The following is a 16,534-nucleotide window of genomic DNA, read 5'->3' on the forward strand; positions in this document are numbered from 1 at the left end:
GCTTGCTATCAAAAATGCATATTTTCACCCCATAAGTTTCTTCAAACAGCATAAGCTAATCTTTTGACTAAGAAACCTTTGTAAAAGATCCACACTCTGCAAGACTTCTGTGTCTAGCAAACTGCATCATTTATAACCCAAAGGAAAATAAACTTGATCTGCTAAGGAAGAATCTTTCAGGGAAAAGTTCATGCAGTTTGTAGTTGACCTAACACAAATGCAATGCCGCCGCTTCCACTCACTTGGTCGTTTATTGAGCTCTTATTCAATGCCAGGTGCTGTCCTCAACAGGGGGGACTCAAAGCTGAACAAGACACATTCCGTGCCCTCAAAGAGCTCACAGTCTGTTGTAGAAGACAGATGAACATAATGCAAACATAACGTAAGAAGTCCTATGATGCAGGCTGTATCAACAAAGAGCTATGGAAACATAGGGGAAGTGACTCAGCCTGAGGTGGCCGAAGAAGGCCTTTCAGATGATATGGTGCCTGAGCCAGTCGGCCAGGAGTGGAGGAGAAGGGCATTTCAGGTGAAGGAAGCAGCACGTGCAAAGGTCCTGAGGTGTGAGAAGCATGGCATGCTTGGGAAATGGCAAGTGCTGTGATTCACAACCTGTTGCCCACAGGGTACCACAGAGGAAGCAAAGGGCGACAGCGTTGGTGAAGTAAAATAGAAGCCAGAGCATGAAATTGAGGGGTTCACACTGCACCCGAGGCTAAACAGTTTCGTGCAGGTGAATTTCAGCCTTCCACTTCCCTTGCAGTGGGGTGAAAAATGAATTGCGGAAGAACCAGATTGGTGCCCAAGAAGCAGCTGCGAATCTACAGAGGCAGAAAGATCAGTGGTTGCCTGTAGCTTCGGGGTTGGGGGAGGGAGAGAATGCGAGTGACTAAATGAGACTTTTCAGGGAGGGGGTGGCAGTGATGGAAAACTGGATTGTGGTGATGACTGAAAGTCACTAAATCATACATTTAAAACAAGCAAATTTTACTGTATGTAAAACTATACCTCAGCGCAGCTCTTAGGAAAAAAAGAGAAACAACAACAGAGAGACAGAAGTATTCTAGACAGGAATCCATGAGGGTGTGAAGTAGGCACCAGAGATTTAGAATTCGCTTTGGAGAGCGGGTGGAGGAGAGAGCGGAGTCAGGGATGGCTCCTGGGAACCTGGATGGGACAGGGACCAGGAGAAGCAGGTCTGCTGGGGAGGATGCAGAGCTTGGGTTCTGATACACTGAGTTTGAGATACTTGTGGAATATACACCTGAGCAAGGTTTCTCAAACTCCCTGTTATTGACATCTGGGGCAGGATTATTCTGATTGAGGGGGCCTGTCGTGTGCACTGTAGAATGTTTAGCTGCATCCCTGGCTTCTACCCACTAGATGCCAGTAGAATCCCCTCCCCCAATGTCTCCAGACATTGCTGTATGTCACCCAGGGCAAAACCTGGTTGAGAACCACTTATCAATAGAGAAGGATCTTAACTCATGACTTTTCCTTAGCTTTTCTTTTTCAAAGCTATTTCACACACCATAAAACTCACCATTTAAAGTGTACAATTCCATGGTTTTCAATGCATTCGCTAAGTTGTGCAACCATCACTACTAATTCCAGAACATTTTCATCACCCCAGAAACCCCATACCTAGTAGCAGTCACTTACATTTCCCCCTCTCCCCTAGTCCCTGGAAACCACTAATCTACTTTGTCCCTGCAGATTCGCCTTTTCCCGACAGTTCATATAGAATCACTGTGTGTGGCCTTTTGTGACTGGCTTCTTTCACTTGGCATCTGTTTTCACAGTTGATCCATGTTGTAGCGTGTATCAGTACTTCAACAGATTTATTTATCTATCTATTTATTTTATTTTTGGCTGCGTTGGGCCTTTGTTGCTGAGCGCGGGCTTTCTCTAGTTGTGGTGAGCGGGGGCTACTCTTCGTTGCAGTGTATGGGCTTCTCATTGTGGTGGCTTCTCTTGTTGAGGAGCATGGGCTCTAGGCTAGCGGGCTTCAGTAGTTGTGGCGCGTGGGCTTAGTTGCTCCGCAGCATGTGGGATCTTCCCAGACCAGGGCTCGAACCTGTGTCCCCTGCACTGGCAGGCGGATTCTTAACCACTGCGCCACCAGGGAAGTCCCTTCATTCCTTTTTATGGCCAACTTTCCATTGTATGGATATACCACGGTTTGTTTATGCAATCGTCAGTTGAGGGATGTTTGGATTGGTTTCCACTTTTTGGCTATTTTGAATAATGCTGCTATAAACATTCATGTACAAGTTTTTGTGCGGATATATATTTTCATTTTTCTTGAGCACTTTCTAGGAGCAGGACTGCTGGATCATATGGTAACTCCATGTTTAACCTTTCGACGAACTGCCAAACTATTTTCCAAAGTGGATGCACCGTTTTACATTCCTGGCAGCAATGTATGAGGGTTCCACTTTCTCCACATGCTTGCCAACACCTGTGATTGTCTTTGACTCATGTTTTGTTTCAAGTTTCCAAAAGAGCACTTAATATTAGGCTACACTGTTTATGATAACTTTATAGATGAGAAAACTAATGGTCAGGAGGGTGACTTACAGGGGTAAGGCTTAGAGGTCAGTACTTTCCAGCACTAAGATTTATTATTCTCTGTTGAAAAACTGTATAATTAATTACAATACTACTCTATCCTTCATATAAGATGCTGGCAGCTTGACACATGATGTCTGTGCTGGGTTTTAGTTTTTAAAGCTCCATCCATGCTTCTACCCTTCCTCTCTCAACTACTCAAAGATACCACTTACCAAGTATCCTCTTGTGCATCATTACTTTTTCCCTCTATGTGATCATTCCACCTCCATCAGCATAACCCCATAACATCTCCCATACTAAAAATATAATTAAACTTCCCTTGACCCCAGGTTCCATACCAGTATCTATCCCATTTGTGTTTTTTTTTACAGCAAAACTTGAAATTTGTCTCTCTTCACTTCTTCCAATTTCTCTCCTCCCATTCCCAATCTCATTTCTAACACTCTACCAAAGCACCTGTCAGAGTCAACAACTTCTATTTCACCAAATCCAAATGACTAATTCTCAGCCCTTATATTACTCAACTTATCAGTAGCTTTTGATACAAATTTGCATTCTCTCCTTAAAGAGTGTCTTAATTTGGCCTCTAGGACACTGTTCCCATTTTTTTACCTACCTAACTGGTCACTGAGTCTCATCTGCTGGTTCTGCCTCATGTTCCCAACCATTAAGAGCTACTAGAGTAACACAGGGCTTGGTCCTTGGACCTGTTTTTCTCTACTCACATGTCTATTAGGCACCTCAAATAAACTCCTGATTTTTTTCTCCTATACCTCCCCCAATCCTCCCTCAATTCTTCTCCTACAATCTTGCTCTCACAGAAGATGGTCACTCCTTTCTTCCACCTTCTCCACTAACCTTGGAGTCATCCTTGACTCCTCCTTTTCTCTCTCCCCATCCATCAGTTAGTGGCTCTATCTTTTATGTTCAGAATCTGACGACTTCTTGCCTCCCCCATCTTTATCATTCTGGTCCCACTCACCATCACGTCTCACCTAGATTATTATAACTGCCTCCTACCTGGCCTCCTTGCTTCCACCCTTGCCCCAGGGTCTATTCTCCACACCACAGCCAGAGTGATCCCTCTAAAAAGTAGCTCAGAGCACATCAATCCTCTGAACAAAATCTTCCATGGGCTGGCTGTGATATTACGGTGTTTGCAAAATGGCCCCCCTACTGCCCCTCTCTGTGTCCACACTCTTACGTAGTCCCCGTCCCATGCTAACTCTGGGCTTGGCTAGGTGACTTACTTTGACCAATGGGACAATACAGCCATAAAGCAAGCAGAGGCTTAAAAGCCACTTGTTCATTTGGTCTTGTCCTATGTTGCTGCTGGGAACCTTCTGTCACCAGGTCAGCAAACTTGGGTTAGCTTCCTGAAGGATGGGTGACCATGTGGCCAGAAGCCCCAACCATTCCAGCTGTCCCTGCTGAGTGAGGCCAAACTAAACCCCCCAGCTCCACATGAGTTAGCCCAGTCAGATGAATAACATAGCCCACCTTGAGAATCTTGAAAAATAACAAACGTTTGTCATTTTAAACCACCAAACTTGGGGGTGGCAGTGTATCAGTTAGCTTTTGCTTTTGGTAACTGACACACTACCTGTTTCACTCAGAATAAAAGCCAACATCCTAACATGGCCTCCCTCATTTTATGACACTTCACTTACAGCCTCGTTAGTCCTCATATCTGGTGTTATCCTACCTCAGTGCCTTTGTACTTTCTGTTCCCTATGCCTACAGTGTTCTTTCCCCAGGTATCTACATGGCTTGTTCCCTCACTTCCTTCCTATCTCTGCTCAAATGCCACCTTACAAAGATAACTTCCCTTACCACCCTAATAAAATACCCCAGGACTCCCCATCCATCTCCCTTACCCTGCTTTATGTCTCCTTTTAGTCCTTATTATCACCTGACATACACATTAAACATTTATTTCTTGTGTGTCACAGCTCCTCACATACACACATACGAGACACCAGAATTTATGGTCTACAAGGGCAGGATTTTATCTGTTTTGCTTATCACTGCAGCCCCAGCACTTATAATAATGCCTGGAATTTTTGATCATCAGGAAAATGATGGACGTAGCAGTCCTTCTGCTAAATCTGGTATCTAGGCCTATCGCCTGAAGTATTTCTAGGGGCTGTGGTGGGGAAAGTGGCAACTATGCTCCCTACTGGGACATATTTCATTTATTGCAGGCCAAATTCCTACAGCACCCACAACCCAGAAAACACTCAAACAAATTCTTGTTAAGGATGCAGGCAGAGCAGCAGGATGAGGGCTGGCCACCGGTCAGTTCACACTCAGTTCCTCTTGACCTCCCCTCCCTTCCCTTTCTTCTCATCCTTTCCCCATTAGTCTGCAGCACCCGTTTGTCAGATCATTTGACTGTTCTCCAAATGGTTAGGAAGACACAAAAACTCCAAGAAAGTATTATCAGCATAGAAATTTATTTGAATTCAAAATAATATGGTTATATTTAGGATAATGTAATAATTATCTAAAGCACATATCATCGTAGGCTCTGAAACAGTTCTAAAGATGTCATTCTTTTGAAGTCAAAAAATATGTAGTAAGAATGTACAAGGAAGCAAAAATATAAAAAATAAGTTTGCTGAGTATTGGGAGTTGTTACAAGAGGGGCACACCAAGGTAATGTAACAGAGTCCAAATTACACAGCATGCAGCAAGGAGTTCTCTTGCTTTATCAAGTCCTGGAAAATAAACCGGTGACCTCAGAATGCAAGAATACCACCACTGGGTTAACAGGACAAACTTTCTGAGGGACACAGGGAGTAATTCACTATACTTCCCCCTTCTCTAACTCCTTTCCTCCCACCGATTTCTTTTCTTTCCTCCAGGATAGGTTTTATCCTGTGGAAAAAAAATTTGGTTTTATTTGTAAAGTGGAGTAAATAATATCCTGATTGAAGTAGGCAATGTTTTAGCTAATGATGCTCAGGAATGAAACTTTTGAAAAAGGTCAATCAGCTAGCTACTAGCAGAGACCATCAGTCGCTTGCAGAAAAAAAAAAAATCAGATAATATGTGTTTGCTAAATAGATAAAAAGAATAAGCAGTTAAAAATGGGTGAAAAATCCCAGGGTTTATTGTGAACTAGACAAACAAAAGCAGACAGGTGACCTTTGATTCAGCCCATTTACTTGTGGAGTGAGCTATAAGAGGCTCCAAGATAGAGTTTGGTTCCCAACAGTGTCCACAGCCAAAGGGCAAACTCAGAATGTCTCCTCCTCTCGTAGAAACTGGAACACGGATGAGAAGTCTTTTTTGGAGTAGCCCTTCGCACACATAATCCTGTAGATCTGATGGGCCTGACTGCCCAGAAGGATTGGGCTCTTCGTGCTGGTAGCAGAGTCTTGTGCTAATCCCAGATCCTAAATCAAACAAGGGCGGAGGGGATACATTGAGGTTGGTAGTTAAGGCTCACTTCAGGACTGTGGCTCCTAATGCTTGGGTTTCAAAGAAGAAAAAATGAAGCCTGAAAAAATAAGATACTTACGAGCGCGATGTTAAGTTATATATATATTTTATATGTGCTTTCTTATAGCTGCAAAACTGCTCCAGAGAGAAACCTTGATTTCTGAGTGGCCTCTCCACTCCTCCACAAAACCTATTTGTTTTGTTTTGACTTCGGCCAGGTGTTCCTATCCAGGTGAGATCACACAGAGAAATGCTTTTTCAAATCTACAGAAGCCTGTAAGCCTAAGACAAACCCCATTATGAAATTAAGCATGATGAAATTATCAGTGATGAAAATATCCATTCAATCTCTTAGTCAACACATATTTAACAACTGCTGTATGCTGGGCACTGTTCTAAGTCCTGGTGATATGCAGTCATGATAATAAAACCAAGTCACTGTTCTCAGGAACTTACTATCCAGTGTGGAAGACAGACAGTAAAACAAATACTAAACTTCCAGACAATGACAAGTGCTCTGAAGAAAAATAAAGCAGGGTAAGGGGTCAGAAAGTCATACATAGCAAGGGGTGGGGTAGAAGGAAGAGAGTTCTGAGAGTTCTGATTGATGGGAAGACCTCCCGAAGCAAAGACACTTGACCGAAGATCTGAATGTGAGGGGGCACTGAGTTCTTTGGAGAGCTGGGGGAAGAGAGTTTCAGGCAGGTGGAAGAGCAAGGGAAAGGCCCCCTGGTGGGGGGGCATGGCTTGGATGCTCAAGGAACAGTAAGAAGGCCAATGAGGCTGAACTAGAGTAAGCAAGGGGCTGGGGAGGGAAATGAGACTGGGGATGGGCAGAGGTGGAACACGGAAGCTTTATGATGTCTGGAGAGGAAGTTGGATTTTCTTTCAAGTGCAACAGACAATCAGCTTCACAACAACACTTTAACATCTCTGAGAGCTAACGTTTCATTCAGAGAGTTTTGGAAAACTTATGGTTGTTTAAAAATAGACAAAAGTTAACATTATAAATCTTTTATAGTTAAACTGTAGTTAATGGTATCCTCTACTATAAGAATGGAATCTTGTCCAACCTTGAAATATCTGGGGGTAGATGGAAGACAATGAAGGCATGGTTAACTGAAACAATATTCCCCACATTTCATTTTATTTGTGATTAAATAAGTGCTGCAAACAAGTGGCAAAACCAAGACTTCCTTCTTACCATTACCATCTTCATTTCCTCCATCAATGGAAAAGCCAACAAGCAATGAAAGAGGAAGACAAGAAGCGAGAAGAGGACTATTTGTATTCTTTGAGGAACACCCTTGATAACGGAGCAGTTACTGATACCATCCACTCAAAGAAGGAAATGATTCAAGGAAAAAATAAGCAAAGTTTAAAGAATGGATTAAATCTCTAGCCTCTTGGATATCTATGATGCTATAGGTGTTAAGAGTATTTTGTGCTTACTTGTATAATTTTCACATGTAAACCCACAGATTTGGAAAATCTACTTAACCTTAAAGTCTTCTATAGCTTCCACTAAAAAGCAAGTTGAATTATTACCCACACACTTCACAAATGTGGACAGCTACATTATTGCTTATACCCAGACAAGAAGATAAGCCTCTTTTGTCAACATCATTTTGCTGCACATCTGCAAGATGCATTTATTTAAAAACGACAGAAAATCTACATAGAAAGACTGCCTATAATTTTTAACCTAGTAGTATAACTAGAATATAAGAACTTAGAGTAAACACAACATATCGAGGAGAAGACAACACTATTGAGAAGAAAAGGCTATTAGAGGTTTTTCAAAGGGGCAAGTAAATATCCCAAATAAGAGCTAATAAAACCAAAAAGGGGAAGCTAAAATAGCTTTGGTGGCTGCTACCTTAAAGGGTGGACATTCTAAAAAGAGAAAGGTGATTTAGTCTATAAAATCCTAAGTGGCTTGTCAATCCTGAAATGTTAGAAAAGAAGGTATCCTTTGAAGCTTGTAACATATAATTTAAAATAAACAAACACCCCACTTCACTAATCAAATACAAATATTTATGAATTCATGAGCTCAGTGGGTGGTTCAGGAAGAAAATATAAAACAATTGCAAAAGGTTTCAACAAATTAATGGAGGACCAAATCGTTACATATTACAAGGACACAGGTACCTTGGGTGAGTAATAAGAGTGGTCATAATTTTCCATAATTTGTTCCTTAGTGGCCTTCAGAAACAGACTTCTAGGTTGGGGGGTTTAGAAGAATGATCTAGTTTTTGTATTGATTATGTTCTGATTATATACACAAAATATATTAGAATTTTATGATGTTAAGACCTAGAAATAAATGTACAAGCCTCTACTTCAAGGACACATTAACATCATCTCCCCCAACACAATGAGATCTAATGGCAGTTGAGCAAAATATCTCCTAGTAAGTAAAGGCCTGATCTGCCCAAGCAGGTATGATTGCTTTAATCAATGTGGCACTGATGGGGACTTCTTTAATCTCTATCAATTTCTCTACACAAGTCTAATTAGTTATGGTGGGTTTTGCTAACAGCTATCTGAGGTGATAAAAGCATTTTTTTAAAGTTCCTTTCTAAATGCTTTCATTTTAAGCAAAATTCAGAAATCTTGCTCTTTATAAGGGGAATGACAACTTATAAAGAGCAAAAGAGAACAGGAATGTCCGTATGTTTTACGACTGTACTGTCTTATGCTATCTTTTATTACCAAGAAAATAATTTTAAGGGACCTCAACAGGAGCAGATTCTTCCTGGGCAGGGACACTGGAGAAAATGATGGAAGTAAAGGTGTGACGTAGAAGAGAGTCCCCAAATAAAGCCAGCACTGCTTACAGGTTACTTCTTAGCTGCTTCCTCTGTTGGAGCCATAAGCAGCATTTTAGGAACCAAATAAGCTAACAGGTCACAACCCACTTCATACATGTACATAAAGCAAACTGGGCATAAACGCGATTCTTTCACTCTTCTGTGTGCCCTAATAAACGACCCTGCAGCTTTGTGAAAACAATCCACTTAAGGAGCTACTTTCTGTTTCCAACAAGAGCAACACAGCACAACTATAAAAGCCTGTGTGGAGGATATGCAAACCTAAATATAAGGTACAGATTGGCACATTAAAATAAATATTTTCTTAAATGAAACACGAGGAGAAATAAAACTACAAAATAAGAAACATAGTTTCAAACATTGCTTCATCCAATAAATATTTAAAGTGAGCCAACCATGTGCCAGGGGCCCGGCTGGAGAGGCAAGGAAGAATGAGGCAGGCTGAGGGAAGAGCGGGCGTGGAGGGCTGCCAGGGAGAGGGAACAAGAGGCCAAAACGAGTTTGGTGTGGCTGAAGCAAAGGAGGGGGTAGGAAGGCAGAAATGAGCTGGTGAGGAGAGCAAAGGCCTTTAAGACAATGTGCAGAGATGGACTTTAATCTACAAGTAACTGGAAACCATGAAAGAGACTTAATAGGAGAGATGACATAATCAGGTTTTTACATTTTAGGAAGTCCACTCTTAACCACAGAAAATGAACTGGAGAAGATGATGAGAATGAAAGGCAAGGAGATCAGTTAAGGGCAGATGTGGTAGAATCTAAACAAGGTTCAGCCAAGGTACTGGTAGTGGTAGAGAGGGCAAGTGGGTGAATTCAAGGCACAGTCGAGAAGTAGAATGGACGAAACATCATGGGAAATGAAGGAGAGTAAGCTGAATACGGTATACAACTGTACATAGTGTTACTTTTGTCAAAAAGTAAATGGCAGGGGTGTGGGGAGTGGGGTAGGGAACAAGCGCTACACAAGAATCTGAAAGTCTGTTTGTCTAAAAAGTATTTTCTAACGTTGAGATCGCAAATGAGAGGAGGCCAACAATTTGCTTTTCAAATGACTTTATACATAAATATATATATATATATATCCTTAAAGTAGTAAGATGTATTTAGAAATCTAGCATCATGCGAAAGGTCCTCTCTTCTTTTGTGACATGTATATCCAATGTCATTATATTATTAACCGTCAGAAAATGCTTGTTACTGCTTTCATTCTAAGGGCTTGGTAAATTAATGTAAATTTATGATGAAGAACAACATTTTACCGGCTCACATTACAAACAAACCCAAGCACAAAAGAAAAATCCCAGCCTATTCTTCTCATCTGAAAGGCCAGGATTAAAAGTGAACAAGATAAAAGGTTTTTATCCAAGCTAAGTTTTAAATAATTTCCAGTGACTGGGTCACTATTTTAGTAACCTTGCCTTCTAGGATAGACGTATGCTTTGTTACGAGAGGAGAGAAGTGGGAGTGGGGTGAGGTGGGGGGAGAGAGAGAAGGGAGGGAAGGAGAAGAATGAGACTAAACATTTCCCCCCCGCTCTCTTGGGTAGTCTCTGCATTTACCATACCTTAGCCATGAGTGTTGTTCCGAATCCACCCTGATAGTTATTAGCCGAGGGAACTCCATCCATCACTCCAGGTACAGGATTATAGGTGTCACTTGACCAACATCGTCCTGAGCTCATGTTTAGGATTTTAGCCAAGAGTTCTGGGTCAAGCCCTAACCTGTCAAAGAAGGTCAAAGAAAAGAAGTGTTAAATGTCAAGATGTACAAGCCATGCATGACTTATTTACGTGTGAGGATGGCTCCATCTTCTCTCTCCATTTATGATATGTCTTCAAATATCTAAGCAGACTGATGAGGGTGAAGAATCCAATCTTAAATTATAGGGTATTAAAAGCTAGTGATTAAACATTTCTGAGCCAGGACATTCTGCACTGAGAGAAAACCTTCTGCACTACCTTGCTTTTAAGAAATAACATACGACTGCATAAAAGTATTGTTGGTTTATCACACACATGGGTTTTCTAGTCTTCTGGACATTACTGCATTTATGTGTCGCATAAGAACCTTAAGCCAAGATGATCATCTAAATTCTACAGTCTTTACTCACAAGTGATGTATTTCAGAAAGAAATATTGACAGTTAAATTATGTACCATGGGAGTCCATGTGGATGCATTTATATGTATGTTTATTCCTTTAGCTCTTATGAGAGAATAAATGCAAGAGATGAGCCACGAGCAGTAAAACGAGCTTAAGGGAAGTTATCATTATAAAAGAAGACATTTCTTGCTGTAAACTTTTCCTTATTTATTGAATCTTCATTAGACATTCTTGCTTATGAAGCAAGTCTGCACAGAGTTGTGACATATGCTATCTATTCAGAGACATGCATTATAGTTCTGGGTCAACTGCTGATAAGGTTACTGATCCTGATAAAACAAAGCTTGCCCAAGCGGAAACATCATTTGTTCTATCACTGAGCTGATGGCATAAACGGCTGTTCAATGTGGACCCAGAAAAAAAGTAGAATTAAAATGCTCTATTACTTTATTCCAAGTATCTTAGTGCAGCCTGGGAAGCACAGTTTTGCTATGTATCTTTGAATCAAGTTTCAAATAAAACTTTCTGCTTTTTCTTAAAACCAATCCCTTCCAGAATTAAAAAAAAAAGATTAAACAGAGACACATGTAAATATTAAATGAACTGTGCATTTTGGGGTGCTGCTTATTACTTGTGTGTTCAAAATTGTCTGTCTATTTCCAGATCAGAATATAATGACCAGTAAAACCTTTTTCCAATGCTCGAGCAGGGTCTAGGGCTAACAGCCAGGATGTGTACGGACTTACCACATAATACAAATGTTATGTAATCAGGCTTTCAAGGAGCAGCTGTGGTTCAAGGAATATTATATGGCATGCCATGAAGATGAACTCACGTGGTAGCCTGTGTTATAATGAGCAGTTTTTACTAAAGATTATAACAGACAAAGATTCCATCTAAATCAGATGTCATACATTCTGTTCAATTGTACACTGCTGGGAAGAAACCTGATGGTTTCATTCATTCTTTTATAAAGATCCAAGTTTGTTACACGTATAATTTGCTACTGATGCTTCCTTTCCCCTTTCAAATATAATTAGGCTATCAGGATGCTACGGTAACAGATGACGTAGGAAAAGATAAAACCAATGCACTTAGGGAAAAATTGTGAAAAGTAAAATCACAAATGAACAACTAGTTAATCTGCTATAACTGCAAATATATTGTCTAAGCACAAATATGCAAGAATGTATACGTCTAATGTGCTCTATGAGCAGGGGATATTTTTAAAGACCCCAAAACACTGTCTTAACCTTCCATTTGGAATATAATTCAGGCTTCCTAATTTAGATTTTCTTTTAAAATGGCTCATCACATTCAAAGAAGCAGAGATACTCCCCCTCCTTATAACCTACCAGGTTAGACTCAACAGTGCCTCACAACACTCTTTATTGCTAAAGAACTTCATACTCTGTCTATAATACCAAAATGGGAGCAAAGCTTATTATCCTTTATAAAATCCTACATTTCATTTTTCTTGAATGTTCAAGGAAAAATACTGGGGCTGATTTATGGAACCCTTTTTGGTGAACATATTACTATTTAGAAGCATCCTGAGGGGCACACACAAAAATGAGGTGGCAGTTGTTATGTGCTCACTTTTCAAATCTGATGCTTCCCCACCATGCTGATTCTCTTTAGGAGATGGCTACTCCCTCTCCAGTCCTCCCCAACCCCCCAACAGCAAAGTGTATCATTAAAAAGAGCAAGTTAGAAGTGTTTTGCATTTCATCTTTCTGAGGATTCTTTCACTGGCATATATATAACTGACAGTTAAAATTAGACATGATATTAAAATCAGTTACTGAAGTCCTCTGTCTTCCACTGTGCCCAAGGCTTGTAATGGTCTGAAACCAGCTAGAATACACAGTAATTGTCATTCAGGGAGTCTATCCTAGAACGTCATGCTTCACTGGAGAAGACTGAGTTTCATTTGAAATCAACAAATTAATCCAAGACAGGTATCTGAAAGGGCAAGCTTAATAGGAAGCAGCTACTGGGCTCTCAACCATGATAAAATGTTATTGCTGTTTCCCTGTAAATTGGCTGGGAACATATGATACTTTCTGCATAAGAGCCCCATTGCTGTTCAGAAGATATACAGCTCAAGCCATCAAAAGGATGACAGTCTGTCGGTCCCCATAATAACTTGCCACTGGATGTGGTTCGAGAGTGTGCGCATGCATGCATGTGGCTTTACAATTGCTGGAATGTTCTCTGATATAAACAGAATGAATTCATTGCTCTGACCGCATATATAATGCAATTCAAATAAACGTCACTGTGTCAAATCTACTCACCTTTAAAACACAAGAATTTTAAATGAACTTTTGCTTTTGGGAGAAGTAAAAATGATGCATAAACTATAAGAAAAATTAAAGAGAAGCCAAGTGTTTGCCTTCACTGTAACCAAGGCTTTTAAGGGCCAAAAAAGTATGTTCACTTTATAGTCTCTGTAAGTATCTATACTGTCTGGTTTTATGTAAGAACAAAGCAAACAATGTCCCTAAACTGAGATGTTTGTATCACAGGAACCAATCTGGAAATGAAACATCTAAGACTATGTCCACTTAAATCAATCATTCCGTTATTCACCAATGTTTACGCAGACCTGCCATCTAAGAAGAGGCTGTGCCTGCCCTCCAGCAGTGGGCCAGTTACGACACCGCCCAGTAACGTTTACCTGAGGCAGGGGAAGAGCCCCCCGGCTCCCACCTCATTCGTCTGACAAATCTTCATTGAGTGCCTACTACGTGCCAGGGATGTTCTTAAGATACAGTAGTGAGGGACTTCCCTGGTGGCGCAGTGGTTAAGAATCCACCTGCCAATGCAGGGGACATGGGTTCGAGACCTGGTCCGGGAAGATCCCACATGCCATGGAGCAACTAAGCCCATGCACCACAACTACGGAGCCTGCGCTCTAGAGCCCGCGAGCCACAACTACTGAGCCAGCGTGCCACAACTACTGAAGCCCGCACACCTAGAGCCTGTGCTCCGCAACACGAGAAGCCACCACAGTGAGAAACCTGAACACCTCAACGAAGAGCAGTCCCCATTCTCCGCAACTAGAGAAAGCCCGCGTGCAGCAAAGAAGAAGACCCAATGCAGCCAAAAATAAATAAATAAATTTATTTATTTAAAAAAAAAAAAAGATACAGTGGTGAGCAGACAAAGCTCATAGAGCCTGTATTCTAGTTGGGAAGACAGACAATAAACAAATAAATATATAATGTTAGCCAGTGAGAAGTGTTATAAAGAAAAAAACATTAACGTACAATTCAATTCAAATACAAACCACCATCACCATCACATCAATAACTACCATGTATTGAGCACCTACTATGTATCAGGCACTGTTTTAAAAGATGTACATAGATGACTGAATTTACTCTTCACAACAGATACTACTGCTACTGTGGATAGATACTATTATTTTTGTCATTTTACAGATGAGAAAAGCTTAAGTCTGTGGCAGAGCTGGGATGTGGTCATCAAGAGACACCCACACTCACTGCCCTGAGTCTCACTGGGTCATATGGGTAGTCACTTAATCAGCCAACATGATGGCATCCTATCAGTTTAATAAGAAATTTGGCCAAACCTTTATTACAAACCTTTTGCCATATGTTATATCTATCAGGGTATACAACTAAGAGGTTTCAGTCATCACCTAAATGAAACGACAACACCTTCTTAGGGAAGTAACCAGGAAGCTAAAATTACGCTTGTGGGAAAGTTCTCATCTTGAACGGCCTTCCAGAAGTTTGACTGTTTTAAGCTTCTTTTGATGGAAGGAGACAATATGGCTATTGCTAGAGGGGCCTGGGCCCTGTTGGCAATGCAAATAACTTGTTATACCACCCATATTGAAAAAAAAAGCAAACCAAACAAAAAACATAATTTCCGGCAGAACAAAAATGAAAACAAAAAAAAACAAAACTCACATTACCAATGTTATTCTTATGTGGTGCATGGGAATAAAACCTCTCTAACGGGGCTTCCCTGGTGGTGCAGTGGTTGAGAATCCGCCTGCCAATGCAGGGGACACGGGTTCGAGCCCTGGTCTGGGAAGATCCCACATGCCGCGGAGCAACTGGGCCCGTGAGCCACAACTACTGAGCCTGCGCGTCTGGAGCCTGTGCTCCGCAACGAGAGGCCGCGCACCGCAATGAAGAGTGGCCCGCACTTGCCACAACTAGAGAAAGCCCTCGCACAGAAACGAAGACCCAACACAGCCATAAATAAATAATAAATAAATAAATAAATAAATAAATAAATAAATAAATAAATAAATAAATAAATAAATAAATGGAAAAAGATGGTTCAATTAAAAAAAAAAAAACCCTAACGCAAGTAAGGCCCTTCAGTACCATAAAACTATGTTCTGAGTCCTAAATAGATCCCAATTAGAAGGCAGAAAGGTCTAGTAAAAAAGAATTTCCAAATATGTTATATACCAATATTTTTTATGCTTTACTTTTTTATAGCATTTAAAAATCTCACTAACATCCATAAACACTCATTGTAAAAGATCATAGGGTCAACAGGAGTTTAAAACTATAAGGTTTTATTCTTCTATTTAAAAAAAGGGAAACGTCAGTGCTCAAGAAAAGACACTGACTTATGAGAATGAAATTAATCAGAAACGATCACTTCATAGGAATAGGTAACTCAATTTGTAAATGTTGACATTAATTCTCTAAAAAAATTTTTACTTCAGAGTGAACAGAATATAAATGTGGCTGAACCACTTTGATGCTATACTACTTTGTGGGAATTTACTACTTGGGAATTTATGCTTGCTGATGCCAATTTTCTCTTTCACCTTGCAGTGCTCAATAAATCGTGGCTGCTCTCTATACTCTATTAGAGAACATTCCTGTCATTTTAAACCATGTCTGTAAACCATGGAGAAAAGACAATAGCAGAAGCAATCATTTTTAGGACTTTCAAACCACTGAGAATCTCTGTAAGATAAACCGATAAAATCCTAATGTCATGAAAATAAGCAATTCATTAGTACAATGTAGAGCACCACAAACTTACAAATTATTGTAACAGTTAAGTAAAAACAATGAGTTCCTGCTTTGTGTTCAGACATATATATATATATATGTGTGTGTGTGTGTGTGTGTAAATATTTCACTTACACACATATACATCAGTAACAGTAATATATAGAGTTTTGGAAAAATTAAACATTGAAAGTTTCATATTTCTAAATATTGTTTTTGCCATAGTGGATCAAGGCCAACAATAAGGGAAAATCTATTTATTGCTTCTGCTCTTAATATTGCTGTTTGGAATTTTATCACTTTCTTTTCTCTTTGATAATAAACTTACTCTAGTAGCCAATGTATACATTTCATTGTATACATTTTATTCATTTGATTCAACTGATTCTCATACTATTCTTTATTAGCTGGCTTTTGGAGTTAGACTTCCATAAGCACTTATTGTATAAAAACTTCATTTTAGAATGATCTAATAAGACTTTTGCTAGGAAAATTATTTGAGGAATGCTAGAGGATGCCTAAGGAACATTCTGATCCAGTGACGTTTAAAGTAAGAAGCA

At 40.2% G+C, this 16,534-nt stretch overlaps 1 protein-coding gene across 2 annotated transcripts in view; it reads right to left on the bottom strand.

Moving 5' to 3' along the window:
- HIBADH (3-hydroxyisobutyrate dehydrogenase) overlaps window positions 1-16,534 on the bottom strand; it is a 259,990-nt gene that overhangs the window by 149,992 nt on the left and 93,464 nt on the right. Inside the window, exons 7-8 of one of the 2 annotated variants that reach the window (XM_068549204.1) lie at window positions 10,422-10,578; window positions 5,012-5,975 (exon numbers count right to left, since the gene is read on the bottom strand). In XM_068549204.1, the coding sequence (XP_068405305.1) occupies window positions 5,817-5,975; window positions 10,422-10,578 (316 nt within the window). In that variant the 3' untranslated portion in view covers window positions 5,012-5,816. Of the gene's footprint in view, window positions 1-5,011; window positions 5,976-10,421; window positions 10,579-16,534 lie in introns of those variants that run through there. The other variant, XM_068549205.1, reaches the window with a different exon arrangement.

The sequence above is a fragment of the Eschrichtius robustus genome, chromosome 8, assembly GCF_028021215.1.
Source record: "Eschrichtius robustus isolate mEscRob2 chromosome 8, mEscRob2.pri, whole genome shotgun sequence".
Taxonomy (NCBI): Eukaryota; Metazoa; Chordata; class Mammalia; order Artiodactyla; family Eschrichtiidae; genus Eschrichtius; species Eschrichtius robustus.